Here is a 25,634-nt window from a genome sequence, read left to right as displayed (position 1 = left end):
ATGAGGATGGGCCAGGGTCTCAAACGCGGGCCTGCCAGTTGGCCCTCCTTCTCCTTCAGTACATGCAGACCCCAGGTATGAGCATTCTTCTTTTCTTCAGGCAAAGCTGAGATCAGAAAAGAACTTATTGGTAATAATTACTGATACGACTGGTGTTGAATTTTACCTGGTTTCCACTTGTGGAAGAAAACATGATGAAATGCTTGCTAATAATATAGAGAGACTTTTGCCCAGTTGGAATGTCTTCAGGGGCTCTCTTAATCACTGAAGATTTGATTTATTTTTCAAAATGCCCAATCTTAATTAGCATTTGTATAAATTTGACTTTCTTTTGGATAATTTCTCCTCCATATTAATGTGCATTTTGAATATATTAAAACAATATCCTAACTACAAGAAGGAAAAAAATCCCAAAATGCCTCATTAAAGAAATGTTATTAACATCTGTGTAATTAGTAATGAACTGAAGACATACTAGCATTCATAAAAAAACAACATACTAGCATTCATCAAAAAATTTCTTGACTATCTTTACCTAATTATAGGTTTCCAGCATATTCCTCAACTTTGTCAAGGAAAAAGTTCAGTTAGATGAATGAAGTTTTAAGTTGAATAGCAGAAGTAAGTTAACCATCTCATTTAAGCCAAGCTCTAACAGAATTACATGGTCTGTTATGTAAGCTCACACCTTGATAGCATTAACAAAACCAAACCAGCATCTCACTCCCTGTGGTCTACACAGAGACTGAGATACTCCCTGAACTGGAGTTGCCTCTACTAAATAAGAAAGCTCTTTTCAATACAAGACTTCAAGCTGAGTCTAGTATAAGGCCTTAGGTAATGTTACCTGGTGGACAAACTCACTCGGCAGGCCCAGGAGGCTTATAAATATATTGAAGCATACACTTGTATAATAAAACAAGTTCATGGAGCAAGATCTGTAATTATGGTAAGTAGGAGGAACTGGCAGGAGGAGAAGGGGACAACAGACGATGAGATGGTTGGATGGCATCACCGACTCAATGGACATGAGTTTGAGTAAGCTCTGGAAGTTGCTGATGGATGGGAAAGCCTGGCGTGCTGCCAGGCTTGGGGGGCTCCCAGTCCATGGGGTGGCAAAGAGTCAGACATGACTGATAACTGAAGTGAACTGATGAGGAACTGAAATAATTTTGAAGCCAACTATTGTTACAGTGTGGTTACACACTGCTTCCTGCCAGTGCCAGAAGTTAATTTATTTGTTTCCCTGTGAATGGCATTTCCTTTAGAAACACTATTTAATCAGAAGGACAATGGAATACAGAAATAGGGACTTCCCTGGTGGTCCAGTGGCTAAGACTCCATGCTCCTAATGCTGAGGACCAGGGTTCGGTTCCTGGTCAGGGAACTAGATCCCACATGCTGCAACTAAGACCTGGCTCAGCCAAATAAAGACATTAAAAAAAAAAAAAAAAGGAATACAGAAACAAATCTCTCAGAAAAAAAGTCAGAACCAATTCCTAGTGTTTTTTAGAGAGCAGTGTCTTCTTATCTTAAACAAGCTTTTGCTAAAAATTCAGACAGGCATTTTGCTGGAATCTCCCTCATTTTGGACCTACATCCTAACAAAATGATCCTTTCCTAGCACAGTTCAGTTCAGTTCAGTCAGTCAGTCTTGTCCGACTCTTTGTGACCCCATGAATCGCAGCACGCCAGGCCTCCCTGTCCATCACCAACTCCGGAGTTCATTCAGACTCACGTCCATCGAGTCAGTGATGCCATCCAGCCATCTCATCCTCTGTCGTCCCCTTCTCCTCCTGCCCCCAATCTCTCCCAGCATCAGAGTCTTTTCCAATGAGTCAACTCTTCACATGAGGTGGCCAAAGTATTGGACTTTCAGCTTTAGCATCATTCCTTCCAAAGAAATCCCAGGGCTGATCTCCTTCAGAATGGACTGGTTGGATCTCCTTGCAGTCCAAGGGACTCTCAAGAGTCTTCTCCAACACCACAGTTTAAAAGCATCAATTCTTCTGCGCTCAGCTTTTTTCACAGTCCAACTCTCACATCCATACATGACTACTGGAAAAACCATAGCCTTGACTAGACAGACCTTAGTTGGCAAAGTAATGTCTCTGCTTTTCAATATGCTATCTAGGTTGGTCATAACTTTCCTTCCAAGGAGTAAGCATCTTTTAATTTCATGGCTGCAATCACCATCTGCAGTGATTTTGGAGCCCCCCCGAAAATAAAGTCTGACACCGTTTCCACTGTTTCCCCATCTATTTCCCATGAAGGGATGGGACCGGATGCCATGATCTTCGTTTTCTGAATGTTGAGCTTTAGACCAACTTTTTCACTCTCCTCTTTCACTTTCATCAAGAGGCTTTTTAGCTCCTCTTCACTTTCTACCATGAGGGTGGTGTCATCTGCATATCTGAGGTGATTGATATTTCTCCCGGCAATCTTGATTCCAGCTTGTGCTTCTTCCAGCCCAGCGTTTCTCATGATGTACTCTGCATAGAAGTTAAATAAGCAGAGTGACAACATACAGCCTTGACGTACTCCTTTTCCTATTTGGAACCAGTCTGTTGTTCCATGTCCAGTTCTAACTGTTGCTTCCTGACCTGCATATAGGTTTCTTAAGAGGCAGGTCAGGTGGTCTAGTATTCCCCTCTCTTTCAGAATTTTCCACAGGTTATTGTGATTCATACAGTCAAAGGCTTTGGCATAGTCAATAAAGCAGAAATAGATGTTTTTCTGGAACTCTCTTGCTTTTTCCATGATCCAGTGGATGTTGGCAATTTGATCTCTGGTTCCTCTCCCTTTTCTGAAACCAGCTTGAACATCTGGAAGTTCACAGTTCACGTATTGCTGAAGCCTGGCTTGGAGAAATTTGAGCATTACTTTACTAGCATGTGAGATGAGTGCAATTGTGCGGTAGTTTGAGCATTCTTTGGCATTGCCTTTCTTTGGGATTGGAATGAAAACTGACCTTTTCCCGTCCTGTGGCCACTGCTGAGTTTTCCAAATTTGCTGGCATATTGAGTGCAGCACTTTCACAGCATCATCTTTCAGGATTTGAAATAGCTCAACTGGAATTCATCACCTCCACTAGCTTTGTTCGTAGTGATGCTTTCTAAGGCCCACTTGACTTCACATTCCAGGATGTCTGGCTGTAGGTGAGTGATCACACCATCGTGATTATCTTGGTCGTGAAGATCTTTTTTTGTACAGTTCTTCTGTGTATTCTTGCCATCTTGATCCTAGCACAGTAGAGGATCACAACAGTTTCCAAAAATTCACTGATATGCAATAATTGTGGAGATAATCTTTATTTCTAAAAAATAGCTTTCATTATCATAAATTGCTTTCCCTTTTTAAGAACTTGCTTCCTTTTGCAGACTAAATGAGGGACATCAGACATTTGGGATTACTATCTGGGTAATTTTTTTTTAAGTCATAATGAACACTCTCTTTATAACTATGCTAAGAAAAGTTTGTACTGAAGATGCAAAAGGTTTATTTTGATCCTAACATTTCAATACAAAGGAATATAAAAATGTTCTCAGTTTTAAAATTCCAATGGTAAAAAGAATGAGTACATCAAAATTATTGTTTTCCCCTGAGGATTCCATGAAATTCTGCAGTTCTTTTTCCCTAGAATAGGTTTTGGGGATGACTTCAGCCTTGCTTTTCCTCTCATCTTTCTTTTGCAGCTTTACCAAGCTGAGAAGGCTACCAGGAAAGATCAGGCTCATCTCAAGAGCACGGTGGCTACTCTATGTGAAGTGACATCACCCCAGCTTGTGGGGAATCAAGGCAGTAGGCATCGTGATTTCTGGTATTGATCTTAATTCCCAGCATCTTGATCATTCTTCCCACTCCCAAATAGATTGCATTAAGTTTGGGTGAGGACTTGATGGATGTTCCACAAATTTATTTTAATACCTTCTGCTTATAACCAGATTATGGGGGAACCCTAGTTCATCAGTGACTAGGCTGTCTTTTGAGAGGAGGTTTTCCCTGGCTGGTAAGTTCCACCTGGCGGCCTCAGAATACTACATTTCACTGATCTGCAATGTGGCTTCCGCTCCACGGGTCGTCCACTGTAAATGCTCTTTTCAAAGCCATGACATTCTTCTTGATGCAGAATTGAGTCCTTTTCGCCTTGACCTTCTGAAGCATCAGATGTTGCTCCTTGAAACAAGCTTTTCCCTTGACTTCTATGAAGTCGCACTTTCCTGCTTCCCTCTGCTTCTCCAGGTACCCCACTCCCGTCCTGGGTCCTTTTCCTTACATAATGAGGCGGCTCACCACTTTTCACCTAGCCACCTTCTCGTTATCGTCTACTTTTCCACAGCTCTCTCGGGGTCAGCCCATCTACATCCATGGCTTCAAAGTGTCGCCTCCCAGTTCTTCATCAGCCCAGATCTCTCTTCCAGGCTGACCCAGAACCCCATCAGATCCTGTTCTCTGGTGATCCCCAGGTACTCCCTACGAAACATGTTTCAAGATGGATCTCTCATCTTCTTCGGCTACCCCACCTCTTGCTCCTAACGTTCACCAGTAGACCTCTTCCTCTGCCTTTGGTCATCCACAGGGAATGGACTTCCCAGAAGTCACCCTCGTCACTCCTCTCCTTTATCTTCTCTATCACCAAGTCTTGTTGATTCTGCCTTCTTCATCTTTCTCAATTATGCCCTATATGCATCCCCACCGTGACCACCAGGGTTCAGGACACACGTGGCTTTTTTGTTGTTGTTGTTTACTTTTTGTTTTTGTCTTGTATACCCAATTATAAATTTCCAATGTTTCAATCATCTCATAGCTTTCCTATAGCCTCAGAAGAATGTCCAAACTCATAACCAGACAGATATGACTCCTTGATTTCCTGCCAGGCTCTCCAGCTTGATCTCCTACTGCCCTACTGATTTATCATCTTGAATTATATGAGTCGATATTATATCATGACTGAGACAGGAGATCTGGAATCAGAATGATATGGAAAGAAGTTCAGCTCTGTTTAAAGTCAGCTAATCCTCAGGTGCCTCAGTTTACTCATCTGTAAAATAGTGGTAGCATCTCATAGAATTGTGAGAATTACATGAGATAAAGTAAACCTAGTCTATGGCACGTACTAAGTACTCAATAAATGCTAGCTATTAGTACAGCTGTGACAGTTTTTTCCCCGCAAAAGACTGTACATTACCTAGGAGTATGGACACTGTTTCAGTGATATAGTCAAACCATCTATTATGGCTGTTGTTCAGTTGCTAAGTCATGTCTGACTTTTTGCAATCCCATGAACTGCAGCACGCCAGGCTGCATCTGTTAGGGTATCTAATAAATATATACTGAATAAAAGAACGGATTAAAGAGCCTGGGATAATGCTTTCTCAAAATATTTAATCTTTAGAGTTCTTTGGTCCAACTATCCCTCTAACCAAACAGGAAAAGAAAAAAAAAAAAAAAAAGCTGGGGAATTAGCTTCATGAGACCAATCTCCATCTACCTGGGTATGGAACACAAGTTCTTAAAGATACATTGGAAAGGTGGTGGAGGTCAGTAAATGTGCACTCAAAGGGTGGATGTAGGAATGAGATGCAGTGGGGTCTTTGGGACGATGAGGAGGAAGGAGGCTGGTAGCTCTGGGGTCCATTTCTTCCACATTTCCCCTCCCTTCCCACTAGTGGGTGAGGGTCCATTGTGTGTGTTAGGAATGAGTCTGCACATAAGTGCACAGACAAGAGTCTGGAAGGATGTGTTCCAAACTGCTGAGAGTGACTGCCTTTGGGGAGGGACTGGCACTGGGAGGGTTTGTGCACCACATGGCTGAATTTTAAAATACGAGTGTGTTCATGTGTTGTGTAATTAAAAAACAACTGGAAAAAAAGGAAAAAAGGGGACGAGAAAAGAGAGAAAGAAAAGAGCTTCCTCAAAGAGAAGCTCTGCTCCTGATGTGGGAGGACCCTTCCCTGGGCCGTGCCCCAGGCTTACCGTTCTGCCGCACAGGAGGGCTCCGAACCAAGGGGCTGGTGGACAAGCTGGTGAGTACCATGGCTGCTGTCACCTTGTCCATGTCCAGCTCCTCCGAAGATTTCCTGGAAAACAGGAAGGGGCATGGTTAACTGTTTATTCTGCATCTCTGTGCCATGTTACCACACACATTTACCCCTCTAGATTGTCCCCATGGAAATGCAATGTTTGTTAGTTTTATTGTACAGATGAGGAAGTCAAAGTCCAGAGGTTAAGCGATTCAGTCAAAATCATATAGTATTGATGGTCCAGTGGTTAAGACTCTGAGCTTCCACTGCAAAACAGGTTCAATCCTTGTTCAGGGAACTAAGATCCCACAAGCTGCACAGTGTGTCAAAAATTTAATTTAATTACAAAATCTAATTAAAATTTTACATAATATTAGGAAGTGTCAGGTTCATCCACTGGTCATTCATCTAACAGGTGTTCATTCAGAGTGAAGCATAGGGCTAGACTCTTCTAGGCATGGGTGATGTGTGGTAAACAACACACAAGGCTGGTGAGGAGAAACACAGAATCAGCAAACAACCGAAAAGGGAGAGACTGATTTCTGGTAGTGACACGTGCTATGTCAGGCACAGACAATGTGACATGACAAGGACCATGGACAGCTGCACTCAACGGGGGCAGGGAAGGCCCTCCGAGGAGGTGACCTCTGAGCTGAATTGCGAAGGAGGAGGAGGAGAAATTGACCCCCAGCAGCCAAGACAGCTGTGTGAAGGCGAGGCATCAGGAATCAGCACTGGATATTTGGAGAGGGACCCGCTGGTGTGAGAAGGGGAGAATGGTGCTGAGCTGGTCATGTGGGGTCTTTTAGCTATGGGAGGTGCTTTGATTTTATTCCAGGTGGAACAGGAAGTGACTAGCAGGCTTGAAGCAGGTCTAATGATGTAAAATGATTGATATTTTAAAAATCATGACCTGAGCTGCTATATGGAGAATGAGTTCTAAGAAAGGTAGCGTAGAAGCAGGAAGGCTAGTTGGGACATAACTGCTAGGAATCCAGACAGGGGGAAAGAGTCTCGTGGACTGGGGCAGGGGCAGCAGCAGGCGGCCTCAGAGCACTGGCCGCTGCACTGGGTGTGGGGGGTGAGCAGAAGGGAACGTGCCCAGGTGTCTGGCTTGAGCAGTAACTGGACCCATTGACTGCGATGGAGAGGGTGGGAGAAAATGCAGTGAGGGGTGTTTAAACTCCAGTGCTGGCTTTTCCCCAGTCTACGAGAAGAAGGCTAGGGCAGAGGGTAGTTGCTACGCTGTTAATGTGAAGAGCCACTGAGAAGAAGAGGTTACTCTGGTTCATTAATTTTGGTCAGCTAACCCTGAATAAAGATCCATCAGATAATGATCATTGTGAACTGAAGCCGGCTTGTTTAAATTCATTTCAATAATGAAGTTAGCATTGAGAGGCAAAAATGTGTGCATTAATAGTACCCTGACATCAGATAAATTGTACCGCCTCCTCAGAGATGAATATTTTGTTTCAAATGAGGGAACAGTTGAAGGAGCACAGGAGAGGAGTAATAAGTCACATCGATAAAGGAATTGACACTTTGACAAAGGTGGTTTTCATCCTCAGGTATGCTGTATAGCTTGTAAAAGCAATGAACTCGAGAGAGAAACTTTATAGCGTCGCTTCAAAGCAACAAAGGGAAAAAAGATTCCTGACTTAGAGAAAAGTCAAATAGTTCCCAGTTAAGGCAGGTTGGGGAACTGCTCAATCAATTTCACCATGAAATTATCAAAATTATTCCAATTTGGCTCTCTGATGTTCACCATAGTGCTGAATTACTAAGCAAAGCTTACTCTTTCAATCTAAGGTACCAAAAGATGGGAATGTTTGAAATTTTCTTCTGTAGTTCTTCTCAAAGTACCTTATGCTCTCTCTTGGCAAATTGATCCATCAGAAGACAAACTACTCGGTTCAGAGAAAAGTACTTCTAGAAAGCAAGCTTGAGAGCACACAATGAAATTCACTGCACAGAAACTTTCAAGACAGTTTCATACGCTTAGGGAAGAAACTACTCACTCATTTTGCATACTATTAAGAGATTTTACAGTATCTACAATTTATAAGATCCTCACACTTGGGATTAAAGTTGATCTTATTATTATTATTTTTTTTCCAGAAATGAGACCTCCTGAAACAGCACCAGGGAAAGAATGTAAAACATCTTAAAGTAACTTTGGGTGTTTTATGTCTCAGTCTTCCCATGTAGTCATGGCCACAGAGGGAAGGGGTTACTTGGGGGCGGTGAAGGAGAAAAGCTTGCTCTAGAGACTGTTACGTATAAATAGATGGTGGGGCTCCTTCCACAGCCTGAGCTCAGCTGTCAGGATCACTCCATGCCAGCAGGGGGCGCACCTGAGCAGGCCATGCTGCCATCTCTTCCAAGACTGAATTACTGGAGCTGCTTATTTCTCTTTCCAACTATCAGTCTTCTTTTTTTCTTTTGTTAACAAAAGGTTTAAGAACATGGAAAAGAGTTCCATGAGCCAGGCACAGGGAAATGGCATGACTTTGTAGGGAGAAGGTCCCCTTGCCACTTGCTCCCATCCCTAAAGGGACCTGTTACACAGTCATGGTTTTTTGCTCTATCTCTTGGTTTCAGGGACCTTCATTTTTCCTTCCTCAATCTGCTCTGTGGCTTTTTTGATTTTTCACATCTAACATGCACATTTATGCTTTATAGTCTCAATGATAATTAACACAAAAGCTGATTTGTGTGTTAAGTATGAAGATCAATAGAGCACGTATCATTATAAAATATGCATTTATTTTGCATTTCCAAAAGCTGACATTTCAAAATAATTATTGAGTATCATAAAGCACATTTCTGATGAGTAAAAAGAGGAATAAATATTAGTATAATCAGGGTGTTTCTGTATTTGGATTACCTTTAAGTTTCCCATCGGTACTGGAAGTTACTAAAAACAACAATAAAAAAAAATCAAAAGAATACTTAGCTAATGATTCAGTTTACCTATATTTCTCGGGAAGTATACATAGCTAATGATTCAGTTAACCTATATTTCTTGGGAAGTATTGTTATCATGCTACATAAAACATTACTAGATGATACGGCCTTGTGCTGTGTTTTGTTTTTGTTTTTATCTTTGTTTAATTTCTTTTGGTACAGTACTATCTAATTACTGATTAATTGGTGCTGTAAATTCAAATCCTTATAATTAAACACGAAGAGATGATATACAAAGTAGAATTTGTAACACTTTGAGAAAATTGCTACAAAGGCCCTCTGGTAGATTTAGAGTTGTTGAGGCAGGGGGAGAAAACATTATCAGTAATACTAAATATTCTCTCCTAGTTTGAAACTGAGCTTGAGTCTACTGTAGAAAACGTTATTACACGTATGTTTACAAAAGGCTTTTCAAGTTTTCTTTTCTCTCAAACTTAGTTGAGTATTAGAAGAGTTAATAATACTTAGAATTATTTTTTAAAAATAGTAATATTCATCATTACTGTATATGTCAGTGGTCTTGAACCTTTTTGGCACCAGGGGCCAGTTTCGTGGAAGACAGTGTTTCCACAGCCTAGGGATGTGGGGGATGTTTCAGGATGGTTCTCACAAGGAGCGAGCAATGTAGACCCCTTGCATGTGTGGTTCACAGTAGGGTTCAAGCTCCTTCAGTTTAGTTCACTTCAGTCACTCAGTTGTGTCCAACTCTTTGTGACCCCATGGACTGCAACATGCCAGGCCTCCCTGTTCATCACCAACTCCTGGAGCTTACTCAAACTCATGTCCATTGAGTCGGTGATGCCATCCAACCGTCTCATCCTCTGCCATCCCCTTCTCCTCCTGCCTTCAATCTTTCCCAGCATCAGAGTCTTTTCAAATGAGCCAATTCTTTGCATCAGGCAACCAAAGGATTGGAGTTTCAGCTTCACCATCAGTCCTTCCAATGAATATTCAGGACTGATTTCCTTTAGGATGGACTGGTTGGATCTCCTAGCTGTCCGAGGGACTCAGAGTCTAATGCTGCCACTGGTCTGATAGGAGGCGGAGCTCGGGCGGTAAAGCAAGCGATGGGGAGTGGCTGTAAATACAGATGAAGTTTGATCACGCGCTCGCCACTCACCTCCTGTGCATGGCCCGGCTCCTAGTAGGCCATAGATCCGCACCATGGCCCTGGGGGTTGGGGACCCCTGCTCTGTGTGATCTGTCGCTCAGGTTGACCTGGCTTCGAGGACTGAACAGGATTTCAAGAGGGGAGAATCACATTTCAGGCAAGGGATTAGGCAAGTCCTTGCCTTGTAATCTGCTTAGGAGTGCTACTAGAAGGATGGGAGATGAGGACAGAGAGCCTGGGCCAGTTCATGGGGCCTCACATGCCAGGCTGAGTGGTTCGTCATGTCCTTGTAAGCAGAGGGAAGTCACTGAACCCTCTTGAACCTGGGAGAGAGAGATGATCAATCTGTATTTTAGAAACAGGTCAAAATGGAACATGTAATGGAAAGGGAAGAAGCTAAAAGTAGGTTGTTTAGCTACTTTTAGTTAAGCCAAAATTCAAACCCCAAGTAATAGACTAAGAGACAACTATTCCTCAATGAACAGATAGTATTTAGTCTTTGAGTACAGACTCCCTGTATATCTGCTAAGGGGGTGTCCTGGGCCTCTCTGGGAGAGGCAATAAAGGTAATGGTTAAGAGCACAGGCTCTGGAACGAATTAGATCAGTTCAGTTCAGTTCAGATCAGTTGCTCAGTCGTGTCTGACTCTTTGCGACCCCATGAATTGCAGCACGCCAGGCCTCCCTGTCCATCACCAACTCCCGGAGTTCACTCAGACTCAACAGCCATCGAGTCAGTGATGCCATCCAGCCATCTCATCGTCTGTTGTCCCCTTTTCCTCCTGCCCCAATCCCTCCCAGCATCAGAGTCTTTTCCAATGAGTCAACTCTTCACATGAGGTGGTCAAAATACTGGAGTTTCAGCTTTAGCATCAGTCCTTCCAAAGAAATCCCAGGGCTGATCTCCTTCAGTATGGACTGGTTGGATCTCCTTGCAGTCCAAGGGACTCTCAAGAGTCTTCTCCAACACCACAGTTCAAAACCATCAATTCTTTGGTGCTCAGCCTTCTTCACATTCCAACTCTCACGAATTAGATCATGTGGCTTCAAATCCACTCTGCCATTACTAGCTGTGTGACCTTGGGTAAATTACCAACATCTCGAAGTCTCTGTTTCTTTATTAGAAAAAGGAAGACAAAAAATAGATCTGTTGAGGGGCTTCCTTGCTGATCCAGTGGTAAAGAATCTGCCTGCCAACGCAGGAGACACAGGTTAGATCCCTGATCTGGGAAGATCCCACACACCAGGGATCAACTACGCCTGTGTGCCACCACCACTGAGCCTGCTCTCTAGAGCCCGGCAGCCACAACTACTAAGTCCATGCCCCTAGACCCTGTGCTCTGCAACACAGAGGGCACCACAAGGAGAAGCCCCTGCACTGCAAAGAGAGTAGCCCTGTTCACGCCACTAGGGAAAAGCCCACACACAGCAATGAAGACTCAGCATGGCCAAAAAGAAATGAAGTTTTTAGGTCAGGAACTAAGGAGCGGTAAGGAGATACCCCTCATCCAAGGTAAGGAGCAGTGGCTGTGCTTTGCTGGAGCAGCCATGAAGAGATACCCCCACGTCCAAGGTAAGAGAAACCCAAGTAAGATGGTAGGTGTTGCAAAAGGGCATCAGAGGGCAGACACACTGAAACCATACTCACAGAAAACTAGTCAATCTAATCACACTAGGACCACAGCCTTGTCTAACTCAATGAAACCAAGCCATGCCTGCGGGGCAACCCAAGACGGGTGGGTCATGGTGGAGAGGTCTGACAGAACGTGGTCCACTGGAGAAGGGAATGGCAAGCCACTTCAGTATTCTTGCCTTAAGAACCCCATGAACAGTATGAAAAGGCAATATGATAGGATACTAAAAGAGGAACTCCCCAGGTCATTAGGCGCCCGATATGCTACTGGAGATCAGAGGAGAAATAACTACAGAAAGAACGAAGGGATGGAGCCAAAGCAAAAACAATACCCAGTTGTGGATGTGACTGGTGATAGAAGCAAGATCTGATGCTGTAAAGAGCAATATTGCATAGGAACCTGGAATGTCAGGTCCATGAATCAAGGCAAATTGGAAGTGGTCAAACAAGAGATGGCAAGGGTGAACGTCGACATTCTAGGAATCAGTGAACTAAAATGGACTGGAATGGGTGAATTTAACTCAGATGACCATTATATCTACCACTGTGGGCAGGAATCCCTCAGAAGAAATGGAGTAGCCATCATGGTCAACAAGAGTCTGAAATGCAGTACTTGGATGCAATCTCAAAAACGACAGAATGATCTCTATTCGTCTCCAAGGCAAACCATTAATATCACAGTTATCCAAGTGTACGCCCCAACCAGTAATGCTGAAGAAACTGAAGTTGAACGGTATTATGAAGACCTACAAGACCTTTTAGAACGAACACCCAAAAGAGATGTCCTTTTCATTATAGGGGACTGGAATGCAAAAGTAGGAAGTCAAGAAACACCTGGAGTAACAGGCAAATTTGGCCTTGGAATGTGGAATGAAGCAGGGCAAAGACTAATAGAGTTTTGCCCAGAAAATGCACTGGTCATAGCAAACACCCTCTTCCAACAACACAAGAGAAGACTCTACACATGGACATCACCAGATGGTCAACACCGAAATCAGATTGATTATATTCTATGCAGCCAAAGATGGAGAAGCTCTATACAGTCAACAAAGACAAGACCAGGAGCTGACTGTGGCTCAGATCATGAACTCCTTATTACCAAATTAAGACTTACATTGAAGAAAGTAGGGAAAACCGCTAGACCATTCAGGTATGACCTAAATCAAATCCCTTATGATTATACAGTGGAAATGAGAAATAGATTTAAGGGCCTAGATCTGATAGAGTGCCTGATGAACTATGGACGGAGCTTCGTGACATTGTGCAGGAGACAGGGATCAAGACCATCCCCATGGAAAAGAAATGCAAAAAAGCAAAATGGCTGTCTGGGGAGGCCTTACAAATAGCTGTGAAGAGAAGAGAGGCGGAAAGCAAAGGCGATAAGGAAAGATATAGGTATCTAAATGCAGAGTTCCAAAGAATAGCAGGAAGAGATAAGAAAGCCTTCTTCAGCGATCAGTGCAAAGAAATAGAGGAAAACAACAGAATGGGAAAGACTAGAGATCTCTTCAAGAAAATTAGAGATACCAAGGGAACATTTCATGCAAAGATGGGCTCAATAAAGGACAGAAATGGTATGGACCTAACAGAAGCAGAAGATATTAAGAAGAGGTGGCAAGAATACACGGAAGAACTGTACAAAAAAGATCTTCACAACCCAGATAATCATGATGATGTGATCACTCATCTAGAGCCAGACATCTTGGAATGTGAAGTCAAGTGGGCCTTAGAAAGCATCACTACAAACAAAGCTAGTGGAGGTGATGGAATTCCAATTGAGCTATTTCAAATCCTGAAAGATGATGCTGTGAAAGTGCTGCACTCAATATGCCAGCAAATTTGGAAAACTCAGCAGTGGCCACAGGACGGGAAAAGGTCAGTTTTCATTCCAATCCCAAAGAAAGGCAATGCCAAAGAATGCTCAAACTACTGCACAATTGCACTCATCTCACATGCTAGTAAAGCAATGCTCAAAATTCTCCAAGCCAGGCTTCAGCAGTACGTGAACCGTGAACTCTCTGACATTCAAGCTTGTTTTAGAAAAGGCAGAGGAACCAGAGATCAAATTGCCAACATCCACTGGATCATGGAAAAAGCAAGAGAGTTCCAGAAAAACATGTATTTCTGCTTTATTGACTATGCCAATAAAGCAGAAGGGGATGACAGAGGATGAGATGGCTGGATGGCATCATGGACTCGATGGACGTGAGTCTGAATGAACTCCGGGAGATGGTGATGAACAGGGAGGCCTGGCGTGCTGCGATTCATGGGGTCGCAAAGAGTCGGACACGACTGAGCGACTGAACTGAACTGAACTGAGAAGATTAAATGAGTACCAACATACAGCCTCACTAGAGTCACGGTTCCATGGGTGTTAGCCATTATTAACCTTCAAGTTCATGAACACGCTCATAGCACATAACCCCCATGAAAGACGAAAGTGTTAGGTATCCTCACTTGTTCTTCTTATTCAGCACCAGCATTAGCAGTTGTTGCTTTTCTTTGTGTGTGTGTGTGTGTGTGTGTGTGTGTGGTGCTGATGGTATTACTTTTCTTAAAGACACAGTTGTAACTTCACAAGAGGTGCTTTGAAGGAGGTGGCAACTGTGTGCGAGGAGCAGCTGCTGGGCTCCTCACTAGTGCCACATGTTGGCGGCTTGGCAAGGATGTGGCTCACGGCATCATGACTCTTGAGGTCCCCCCACAAGCAGCCAAAGCCTCCAGTGACCATTTGGATTGTATTTCTGCTCTCAGCCCTCATTGCTGCACTACTAGCTATGTGCTCAGGGCTCTTTTCAGTTCAGTTCAGTCGCTCAGTCGTGTCTGACTCTTTGCGACCCCATGGACTACAGCACGCCAGGCCTCCCTGTCCATCACCAACTCCCGGAGTCCACCCAAAGTCATGTCCAGTGGAGTCGGTGATGCCATCCAGCAGTCTCATCCTCTGCCATCCCCTTCTCCTCCCGCCTTCAATCTTTCCCAGCATCAGGGTCTTTTCAAATGAGTCAGTTCTTCACATCAGGTGGCCAAAAGGGCTCTTTTAGTTCCTGGAAATACAGTTTCGAGAAAACTCGGCAGAGACTCTGCCCTCCTGAGCTGTGCTCTGTTGGAGAATCAGACCTTCATCAGACACATGGATAAACATAAACTTAGCTTCCCAGGTGGCTCAGGGGTAAATAGGCCTGCCATTTCAGGAGACCTGGGTTCGATCCCTGGGTGGGGAAGATCCCCTGGAGAAGGAAATGGCAACCCACTCCCGTGTTTTTTCCTGGAAAATCCCACGGACAGAGGAGCCTGGTGGGCTAAGTCCATGGGGTCACAAGAGTCAGACGCGACTCAGTGACTAAACCACCGCACATATGTGACAAATGCAGGTAGGAGGGTCTGGACTGGGGGCTTCTGGCTAACGGGAGTGCTCCCAGCTCAGGAATGGAAGGGGCACTGGCCGTGGCCTCTCTGAGGGTGTGGACGAGCCCAGGGCCGGGCAGTGCGGGAGCACAGGCCAGGCTGCCTTCAGAAGCAAGGCTGAGGGCCATGTGGAGGGCCAGCTGGGTCTGGCAGGCCTCCCTTGGGGAGGGGCAGCTGGGTCGGGCCTGCGGAGTTCTCTAAGGCTCTTATCTTAAAGGCCTGGGAAGCACTGAGGTGTTTCCAGCAGGATCGGGTGGGGAGAGGTCAGGTCAAGTTGAGCTGATGCTATCAGATTTACTTTTCAAAAAGCTCACCCTGGCTGCCGCGTGGAAAATGAGTTTCTGGGGTTTGACAACTGATCTTTTATCTGAGGAATTGATTGCCTGGTGACTGTGGCAGCAGGTTGCGGGATGACAGAACCTGTGACATGAAGAGGCAGTCAGGGGGTGTGTGCAGCATCAGCGGACGCGGCCCCAGGCCTGGGGTCTCCTGCACGGGTGGGTGCTGCTGGCCGGCCCTGAGCGCTTGGCCCTGGCCTGCGCTGACAAGCCCGGCTATTGTTCATGCCTCAAGAAGCGTTTTTCTTCTTTTGAAACACGTCATGCCTGAATGCCATCTGCTTGGAGGGTGTGTACAAACACGGTCTCCCCTGGCTAACCCACCAGCTAACAGAAAAGTGTTTTACACCCTAGAGAGCCATAAAAGACATTTATCTGCAATTAAAATGCTGTAGTAAGAAAACGGAAATAAAAATGAATACCACATCCCTCAGATTAGAACTAATCTAGTTCCTTAGCAACCACTGAAATCTGCTGTCTAGACCGAGTTCAATTACTTTTAAAACTTGTGGTAGTCTTCAGACCAGGAATAAAGTCTGAAAATAAACTCTCTCCCACTAGAACGGGCACAGTGACATCTTCAATCCTGGAATTCTGGGAGAGCTTTCCCTGAGAGTTTGGAAAACTGGACTCAGTCACTGTTAAATGCGATTAAAAAGCACAAAAACTTCATTTTCTTTCTAAAGGGATCTTGTAGCAAAAGTGGTCCTCTTCCTTCCAGTTTCATTTTAGCTGTTGTTTCCTTCAAGACCACAAGGAAGATGAGAGAAGCTGCCCATTTTATTACGGTGTCCAGTGGCCTTGATCAAACAAGATGGGAAAATGAGAGCAAACACATCATAATACGTGAGGCAACACAGGTCAGTACTTCTGACACTACCTGTGGGGAAGGATAATTTTTAAGAAATTTCTAATCAGTCATGGATCAATACTTCTGTCAAATACAAGGGGGAAAATGACCCGTGGAAGATATGCATGCTAAGTCGCTTTAGTCGTGCTTGATTTTTGTCGACCACATGGACTGTAGGCTCCCTGGCTCCTGTCCGTGGGGATTCTCCAGGCAAGAATACTGGAGTGGGTTGCGGTGCCCTCCTCCAGGGGATCTTCCCAACCCAGGAGTCGAACCCGTGTTTCTTATGTCTCCTGCATTGGCAGATGGGTTCTTTACTACTAGTGCCAGTGGAAGACGTCATCATGTCAAACTGCTATGCAAATTAAGCTGCTGCTTCCTCTCAATTTCTGTGCCCAGCTCACTGTGGGCTGATGACAGGCTGCAGACTGGCACTGGTCCATGGAGCGCCCATGAGTACGTGGCACTAGGCAACGCTTTGATGTCCATTTCACTTTGCCTGAAAAGTCAACACTCAGTCCCCTCCCTCTTTCTCCCACTTGCTGCTCTGCTCCCCTTGGGTCTTCCCACCACCCTTGTCACTCTGCACCTTGGGGCCCACGTTCCATCGTCAGTAATCCTTTACCCTCTCCCCTCTCCTGTATCTGGGCTTTCCTCTGAGGTTAATCTTCTTTTCTGTCAGTTTCCTGTCAGTCTCACTGAGGTCAGGCAGGGATGCCCACCTTTGACCTGCCCCATAGGAGACCATCCCCCTTCGCCCTCATGCAGAAACTCTTGGGCTTCTGAGGCTCAGCTGTGCACTTACCTGACTCTCTCCTTCTTTCTGTCTCAGCCATCACCAGCCTTTCTAACAGCACCTCTCTCCCCAAACAGTCATCTAATGTTTTGGCAAATACATTATAGCCATTATTTTTTAAATAATGTATAATTATAGCTATGATCTTAGGAGGCTGATTGAAAGCATCCAAAAACCTAACTTCTGTGCCCCTAGCCCCCCAGTATTCAGCCTAGTGCTGAGCTTAAGGAAAGATCCTGCAGCAAAGTAGACTGAGGGTTAATTCCCAGCAACTCCATTTACTAGATGAGTGATTTTAGGCAAATCTTGTAGCTTTATGCAGCTTCATTCCTCTTGCATAAACTGGGAATAATAATACTGACCTCACAGGGTTTTGGAAGAATTAAATAATTTATGTATACTACCTGACCTATACTATGCGTGTGTGTGAGCATGCATAGTTATATCTGACTCTTTGTGACCCCATGGACTGCAGCATGCCAGGCTTCCCTGTCCATCACCAAATTCTGGAGCTTGCTCAAACTCATGTTCATCAGTTGGTGATGCCATCCAACCATCTTATCCTCTGTTGTCCCCTTCTCTTCCTGCCTTCTGTCTTTCCCAGCTTCAGGGTCTTTTCCAATGCCATCAAACCATCTCATCCTCTGTTGTCTCCTTCTCCTCCTGCCTTCAGTCTTTCCCAGCATCAGGGTCTTTTCCAATGAGTCAGTTCTTCACATCAGGTGGTTAAAGTACTGGAGCTTCAGCTCCAGTATTAGTCCTTCCAGTGAATATTCAGGACTAATTTCCTTTAGGATTGACAGTCCATGTTGCTGCAAATGGCAAAATTTTATTCTTTTTTATGGTTGAGTATATTCCATTCTGGGCTTCCCTGGTGGCTCAGATGGTAAAGTACCTGTAGCTTAGATGGTAAAGAATCTGCCTGCAATGCAGGAGACCTGGGTCAGGAAGATTCCCTGGAGAGGGGAAAGGGAACCCACTCCAGTATTCTTGCCTAGAGAATCCCATGGAGAGAGGAGCCTGGTGGGCTACAGTCCATGGGGTGGCAAAGAGTGAGTGACCAACACTACTCTTGTTATATTCCATTGTAATATATACTATATCTTCTTCATCCATTCATTGGTTGATGGACTCTTAGGTTGCTTCCAGGTCTTGGCTATTGGGAATAGTGCTACTATGAACATAGAGTTTCATGTATCTTTTTGAATTATGGTTTTTGGTAAACAGCAGATACTCTAACTTCCTACATTTTATAGTAAATTAAGGCCACTAGGCATGCACTCTTGCATTTTGCCTCTTTACCTCCTTTCTTCGGCATCACAAGTAGGTTCAAGTGTTGCTTTTCCTGCTTGAAGCCATGCCTCCATCTGGCCCATCGTCATCCTCCTCCAAGAGCCTGCTCCTTCTTCTGCGCCCACTAGCTTCTCTCTCCGTCCACTAACATGCTTAAGGGTTTCTTCCCACCGCACTCAGCATCACGAGGCAGGAATGAATGGAGTAGAATAGGAATGAGGACAGGGCTTGGAGATCACAAGGGACAAGAAACTCTCAAGGAGGGACAGTCTTATAGCGTCAAAGGCAGTGGAGACCAAGCCCATCAGGACCAATGGAACTAGCAGCCAGGAAACAGAAGAAACCAGTAGCAATGGAAGGGGGGTTGCTGAGGGTTGAGGAGTGAACGGTTACTAGGAGGTGAGAAATTCAAGGCAGGGATCATAAACGACTTTGCAAAGAAGCTTGGCCATGAAGGGAAGAAGGCTGCTGTTCCTGGAGGAAGTTAGAAGGTATTTGTTTGTCTTCAGATGGACAGGCTCTGTGCTCAGCCACTTCAGTCGTGTCCGACTCTTTGCGACCCTGTGGACTGTAGCCCGCCAGGCTCCTCTGTCCATGGGATTCTCCAGGCAAGAATCCTGGAGTGGGTTGCCATGCCATCCTCCAAGGGATCTTCCTGACTGGGGGATCCAACTCTTGTCTGCCTGTGTCTCCTGCATCGGAGGTAGATTTTTACCCACTGAGCCACCTGGGAAGCCCAAATGGGAGTCTAGTGCTTTTGAATGCTGATAAGAAAGGGCCAGTAGCATGGAGAGGTTGGAGATCCAGGAGAGAAGGGATAATAAATGGACAAGGTCTTTACTAAGGCTGCATAGAGTGGGGTCCCCAGCTCAAATGGAATTCACTTTATACACAGGCAGGAGCATCTCCTCTATAACGAGCGAGCAGGACACTGGTGGCCTGGGCGCAGGCACATGGGTAGTGTGGGCTTGCGGACTTGATGATGTGTCTTTATGGAGGTTTTTTGCTTTAATTCTTTCCTCAGAAGCAGACATGTTTCTCCGTGGGGAGTGGGGGAGGGGGCCCTGGAGGGCTGAAGGTTTGACATCACAGTTATGAATAAGGAGAGAGAAATCTGAACAGGACCCCACAAGACAGCCATCAAGAACAGCTCTGCTGAAAGGCGAGGGTAGGGGCTTTAAGAGCTGCAGCAAGAGGGTAGGGGGGCAGCTGCTGGATTTTCCTGGGGGGTGGGGGGTTCGATGAAGAGGTGTGCAGAGGGGGCCGTGGGATCTTGGTTTAAGAAATGAGTGAAGGCTGAGAGGCTGAAAGATAGGGGAGTGAATGGAGAGAAACCAGAGATCTTAATGAGATCTAAATACAAGCGCGGTGGGAGCAACAGAGAGGAAGGGCTGAAAGAACTGGAGGTCATGAGCAGGCATGGAGTACTGGAGATGGAGATTCTAGAGAGAGAGAGAGGAATCGTGGGAGACAGCAGGGCCAGGGCGTGGCCGCAGGAGAAGCGCAGAGGCGGAGGAGGGATGAAGTCACTGCATCATGAACAGTAAGGCTGCCTATATAACGGTCGCTCATGTCACCCAGGAGAGGAAAGCTGCGAGCAAGTGATGCAAGCCTTTAGAAAAGGGTGAGTGACCAGGATGTCAGGAGAGTCAAGCCAGGGGAGAGGCAGAGGGGCCTCAAGCAGCAGGAGGTTTATGCAGGAGCGCAGGAGCTGACACTTGTTAACAGCCATGGGGACTGGGAGACATTCCTTCCTGTGAGGTTCCCCACCGCTTTTGGGATGAGATTCACACTCCTGTGCACGAAGCACAGGCAGGAGACACGTGGCCCTCTCTAGCGGGGTCACTGCATCTCACCCCCATTTCAGCTCAGGTGCTCCGCAGGGCTTCCCTTGTGGCTCAGCTGGTAAAGAATCTGCCTGCAATGCGGGAGACCCCGGTTCAGTTCACGGGTTGGGAAGATCCCCTGGAGAAGGGAAAGGCTACCTGCTCCAGTATTCTGGCCTGGAGACTTCCAGGGACTGTATAGTCCATGGGGTCGCAAAGAGGCGGACACGACTGAGCCACTTTCACATTCATTTTCCACAGGGCAGCTCCCCAGTGGTGGCCACACCATCCTCTCTGTTCCTCGGCTTTGGGAGCAAGCTTCCTCCGGGTTCCCCCCCGCCCCGCCTATCTCACCCTTGCACCGTCAGCTCAGTCCCACTCCCTGGAGGCCTGTGGACCCTCACCCGGCCAGCCAGCTGCCCCAGCACCTGTGCCACGTGGTCAGGTGCTCGCTCCCCTTCGGCCCTGGACATCACAACTGTCTGACATCTATTGCCAACATGGAGCACAAAACCTGGCTTAAGGTCAACTCTTCGTAAAGAGTTTTGGGAGGAATCAGTGTCAAGTAGAGGTGGTGGGCAGTGGCCGATGGGTGGCAAAGAGCAACACAGCAAGCCCAGCTGAAGATCTTGCACCCTTTTCTTCCGCTCATTAGACCTGGTAATTCATTCAGTTCCTCAAGAGGAAAACAATGTCTCAAAAATTCAGCTATTAAATAAATCATTCACATGAATATTATTTTTTAATGGCTCCAAACAGTATGGGCCTATCTGCAGAATTGACGTGTGTCCGGTGTCTAGGCTCCTGCTCTGTAGTCACCAAGGCCCGCAGACCCATCAGTGAACTCTGGGATGGCAGCAATAACATTATTAAATAATAAGTTCCAATTCCCCTGAAAACAATTCTGTGTGACGAGCTGGACTTCTGCATGTGAGCAGGCTGCCGAGTGTAGCTCCAGGAAGCATCGAGAAAGCCCCCGATGGCCTTTTTGCTGTGTAGCTTTGCGCTTTTGATTGTAGTCAGTGTGTTCTCCCGGAGCCATGGGGCTAGGCTGAAATCCACACAGTTTTCTCTGCACACAAAACCTTCTATAAACGTGGAAGTGCCCTTCTGGGATGGCCTTTTAGGCAGCAGATGATAGAAGACCACAGAGGACATGTCAAATCCTCTCTTGTGACAATGTATGTGTGTGTGTGTATATCTGTGTATCTTCATGCCTGTATCTTTCTGGGTTGATGTCCTTTGTGGGTCTGTGTGTGAAAGCCTTTCTGTGTATCCGTGAATTTGTGCGTGTGTGTCCTGTGTCTGAGTGGGTTGATGTCCTAAGTATGTATGTCTGTGTGTGTGTGTCTGTGAGTGTGTACATGTCCTGTGTCTCCTCATGTATGAGTCTGTGTGGGCTGATGTCCTGTGTGGGTCTGTGTGTGAAAGCCTTTCTGTGTAGCTGTGAATGTGTGAGTGTGTGTCTTGTGTGTATGTATGTAACTTCGTGACCATGTCTCTCTAGGTTGATGTCCTTTGTGGGTCTGTGTGGGTCTCTCTGTGTGTCTGTGAATGTGTGAGTGTGTGTCCTGTGTGTGTATCTTCATGTCTGTGTGGGCTGATGTTCTGTGTGGGTCTGTGTGTCTGTCTACATGTGTGCTCTGTGCACAGAGAAGGGGATGGAGGGAGCTGCAGGTGACCATGGTCCCAGACCTGTCTCCTGCCCAGAACAGTGGCCTCTTTCTTCCTGGCCTCTGGATGGCCAGGTTCTTCCTGACTCTGTCTATTCCAGAAGCACCTGCCTGCCTCTCAGCAATTGCCAGGCAAGGTAGTCAGACTATCTGGAAAGGACCCATGGATGTTTTAGCGGGTTTTTGCCTGGGCTGCTGTCTGACTTCCCAGGTGGTGCTAGTGGTAAAGAACCCGCCTGCTGATGCAGGAGACATAAGAGATGTCTGTTCGATCCCGAGGTCGAGAAGATCCCCCAGAGAAGGGCATGATCCACTCTGGTATTCATGCCTGGAGAATCGCCACGGTCAGAGGAGCCTGGTGGGCTACAGCCCATGGAGTCACAGAGAGCTGGTCACAACTGAAGTGACTTAGCATGCATGCATGCTGTCTGTCTGGGCTGTCAGCCAGTCAGTCCCTGAGTTCTAGGGAGCACCTGGTTGGGCAGCACCTGCCATGTGGGCAGAGGTGGTGGGTCCCAGGCTAACGGAGTTGAAGCTCAGGTCATTCATGTCATCTGCAGGTTAACAGGCTGCAGATCACATGTCACCGTTATTCTCAAGAAGCAAAAAGTGTGATCACAATTGCATCTCTCACTCTTATTTTCACATCCAAGTCAGGTCATTCCAGACTTTCTAGTGGGGTTAATTACACTGTTGCTCCAAGGCCTGAAATCCATTTAGGCCTCAGTGATAGATATGCAACAAAAAATGAAGGTTTACTCTATAGCACAGGAAACTATAGTCAATATCTTATAATAACCTATAATAGAAAATAATCTGAAAATAATAACGTGTATGTATAACTGAACCGCATTGCTGTGTACTTGAAACACTGTAAGTCAACTATACTTCAATTATATATATATATGTATATATATACATACATATATATATATATATAAATTCACAAGTTTAAAGATTTAAAAAAACAATTTCCAGCTACACTGATGGGAATAACAGTTATTTCATGAGGAAAGTTTGGAAAAAACCAATCGAGTGTTTTCTGGTTTGCCAGTTAGGGGAAAAGTGATTTTTCTCTCCAGATATTTATTTTTTAAAGTGAGGTTTAAAAATGCTGTTTCTTATTTCTGTTACTTCTCTTTCCTGAGTGGGTATCATTATTACGCTGGCAACTGGTCTAAGTGTGGGTGAGGAGTGGCCATTGTAGCTGTCTTACCTGACTTTTTCCAAAGAGAGAGGCTCCTATTGTTTCCAAGCAAGCCGCCCCATAAGGCTTCTTGGGAACAAGAGGAAGCCCCCTCTCCGATGGAGAAAGCAGCTTTGTACACATTGCTGCCCATGTACTACAGGCGCAGGGCACCTGCCCTGCCTCCCAGGAGTGGCCACTCGAGCTGGGCAGACGAAAGCTGTTAGCAGGTCAATGGGCTAGCTCACTCCCCTGCTCCAGGCTGGAGCGGGGGTGGGGAGCACGGGTGTGGGGTGTGGATATGGATTTTGTTGTTCTCTTTATAAATTTTGGTTTATTTCATCTTTAGCTTGTCTGGGGCCTGCTTGTAGACTTCAGTCACTTCTGGCTACACTCATGGCAGGACTGATGTGTGCACTGGTTCATGGACAAACTGGTATGTATGTAAATGAATTAACTTCTTTTTAAACTGCTCATTTCAGATTTGACTTAAAAAAAAAGAAAAAAGTAATCTTTTTTTCAAAAACATCGTTTTTCTAATAATAGATAATATTTATTGAGCATTCCCAATGCCAAATGCTTATATACATTATTTGAAATGGTCACTTTATTGATATTACTGCCCCATTTACAAATGTGGAGACTGTGGTAATTTCCTAAGGGCACTTGGCCAGTCTGCTAGCCCTGCCTTATTCCAGAGGTCCAACAGGAGTGTCACACCACACACGAATGCCATTTTCATGACCTGTTCTGTAACCTTGTTTGAAATTTGAGACATGCTTGTCCCCTTCTATAAGTGCAATATATTGGTGAGGTTAGCATGATCTGTTTTAGATTACACGGTTTTTTTTTTTTCCTATATCACACTTCAAATTATCTTATAATGAAAAGGTTTTCTTTATATATATGGGTGATTCCACATTAATGAGAATACAAAATTTCAAGTAGACAAAAATTGATTTAATTTTAGGCTTATTCATTTTTAAAGGGGTTTGTCTTTCAAAAAGATTCTCTATGGATTTTCTTTAAATAGAATTCTTATAACAATCTTAAAATATTTTGAATGATTAAATTTCAATTCAACTCATCCACCCAAATTCTAACCCCTACACAAGTACCTGTTATATACTGTTAAGTTGAACCATATGAAATTGCTGATATTCACTCTTTTCTAATATACCAAAGTGGCAGTTTCATAAGGTTCAATCTGATGTCTGCTCTTATCAAACATTTATTTTTAGTTTCAAAGGCTAGAAGTGAACCAGTTTATCCTCAATTTAAATCGATTGAGATCAATAAGCCTGACAGTGGTTCTTTCCTGAAGCGTGTACTGTGGGTAATTTTATTTCTGGAGTTGGCTTTTATTAAAGATAATCTCCTATTAATATAGTTCAAGCAAGCTTCAATTCAATATCTACTGTGTGAAAAGTACTTCTTTAGGCAGAGCTTCTTGCCCCACACCTTGTCAATGTTCTACAGGAGACACTTGGAATGTCCAGATTCTGGGAAATGAGTGGAAGCATCTACATCGCCCTCTAGAGGATTCTCACACACACAACATCACTGATTCTGTTGGCTGAATTCTCTTCTTTATATTTTAACCATGTTAACGATATATGTTTCTGTCACTTCATATACCTATTATTTGGTGACAGGTCAATTCAAACTGTCAGTTATGAATCTTCTCCCTTGAAAATGGTAATTCTATCATTCTTAAATGTGTTCATAACAGTACAATCTGAGCACTATGAAATCAAACCTATTTATTGAACACCCAAAGTCTGAACAACTGCACATTTTGCTTTGTATACTTTGTGTATGAGGGAACATGACTTCTCCGAAGGAATAAGCAGGAGAAACTGATATAGTTAGGAACACAATGCCAAGGTTACTGCTGGACATAGCAGATCAGTGGCATGGCTGGATGGCTACTGGCCAGGGCATATCCAGTCTCCTGTAATAAGAGGTGGATGAATACAGGTAAGGAATGCCATAGAGGGCTTAGGCTGAAGCCAAGAGAGGTCCACAGTGCCAGAGAAGTAAAGCATTGCAGCTACTATTTCACGTTTCTTCTGAAAACAATATAAATGGCTTATAAGACTCAGATGCTGGAATTAATATTTAATGTAAAAAGCATTACTAAAAACAGTTGTGTAGCTATCAGGTATAAATAATAATTTCCACCTCTGCTGGTAATTTTTCACTCATTTAGGCTGTCACACTACCGTAGCAGCAGTTTATAGGCGCACTTAACTCTAATGGCACATTGATTAAACTATGGCGGAGTTACCCATTCAATATATCTTCCCATTCTGTACTATTATGAAGTTCTAAATATTTCAAATGCAAATAGACCTCCATTAGTCAACAGTTCAGCGGCTGCCTGTCTTCTTTCCTTTTTTTTTGAATCATTACAAAGGTTTATAAATTTACTTTTCTGCATACTTGAACCAATAATCTTATGATAAGGAATTAACACACATACAGACTAAGAATCTGGATTTATTTGAAATCTGATGAGAAAATGAGCC

At 44.7% G+C, this 25,634-nt stretch overlaps 1 protein-coding gene across 2 annotated transcripts in view; it reads right to left on the bottom strand.

The window, feature by feature from the left end:
* The window catches only part of ZNF704 (zinc finger protein 704), a 257,551-nt gene that overhangs the window by 53,424 nt on the left and 178,493 nt on the right, over positions 1 to 25,634 (bottom strand). For both annotated transcript variants that reach the window (XM_018058379.1, XM_018058380.1), the window contains exon 3: positions 5,977 to 6,080. In XM_018058379.1, the coding sequence (XP_017913868.1) occupies positions 5,977 to 6,080 (104 nt within the window). The remainder of the gene's footprint in view (positions 1 to 5,976; positions 6,081 to 25,634) is intronic.

This window comes from Capra hircus, chromosome 14 (genome assembly GCF_001704415.2).
Source record: "Capra hircus breed San Clemente chromosome 14, ASM170441v1, whole genome shotgun sequence".
Taxonomy (NCBI): domain Eukaryota; kingdom Metazoa; phylum Chordata; class Mammalia; order Artiodactyla; family Bovidae; genus Capra; species Capra hircus.
The sequence above is the reverse complement of the archived record's forward strand: the minus strand, read 5'-3'. Positions and strand labels throughout refer to the sequence as shown.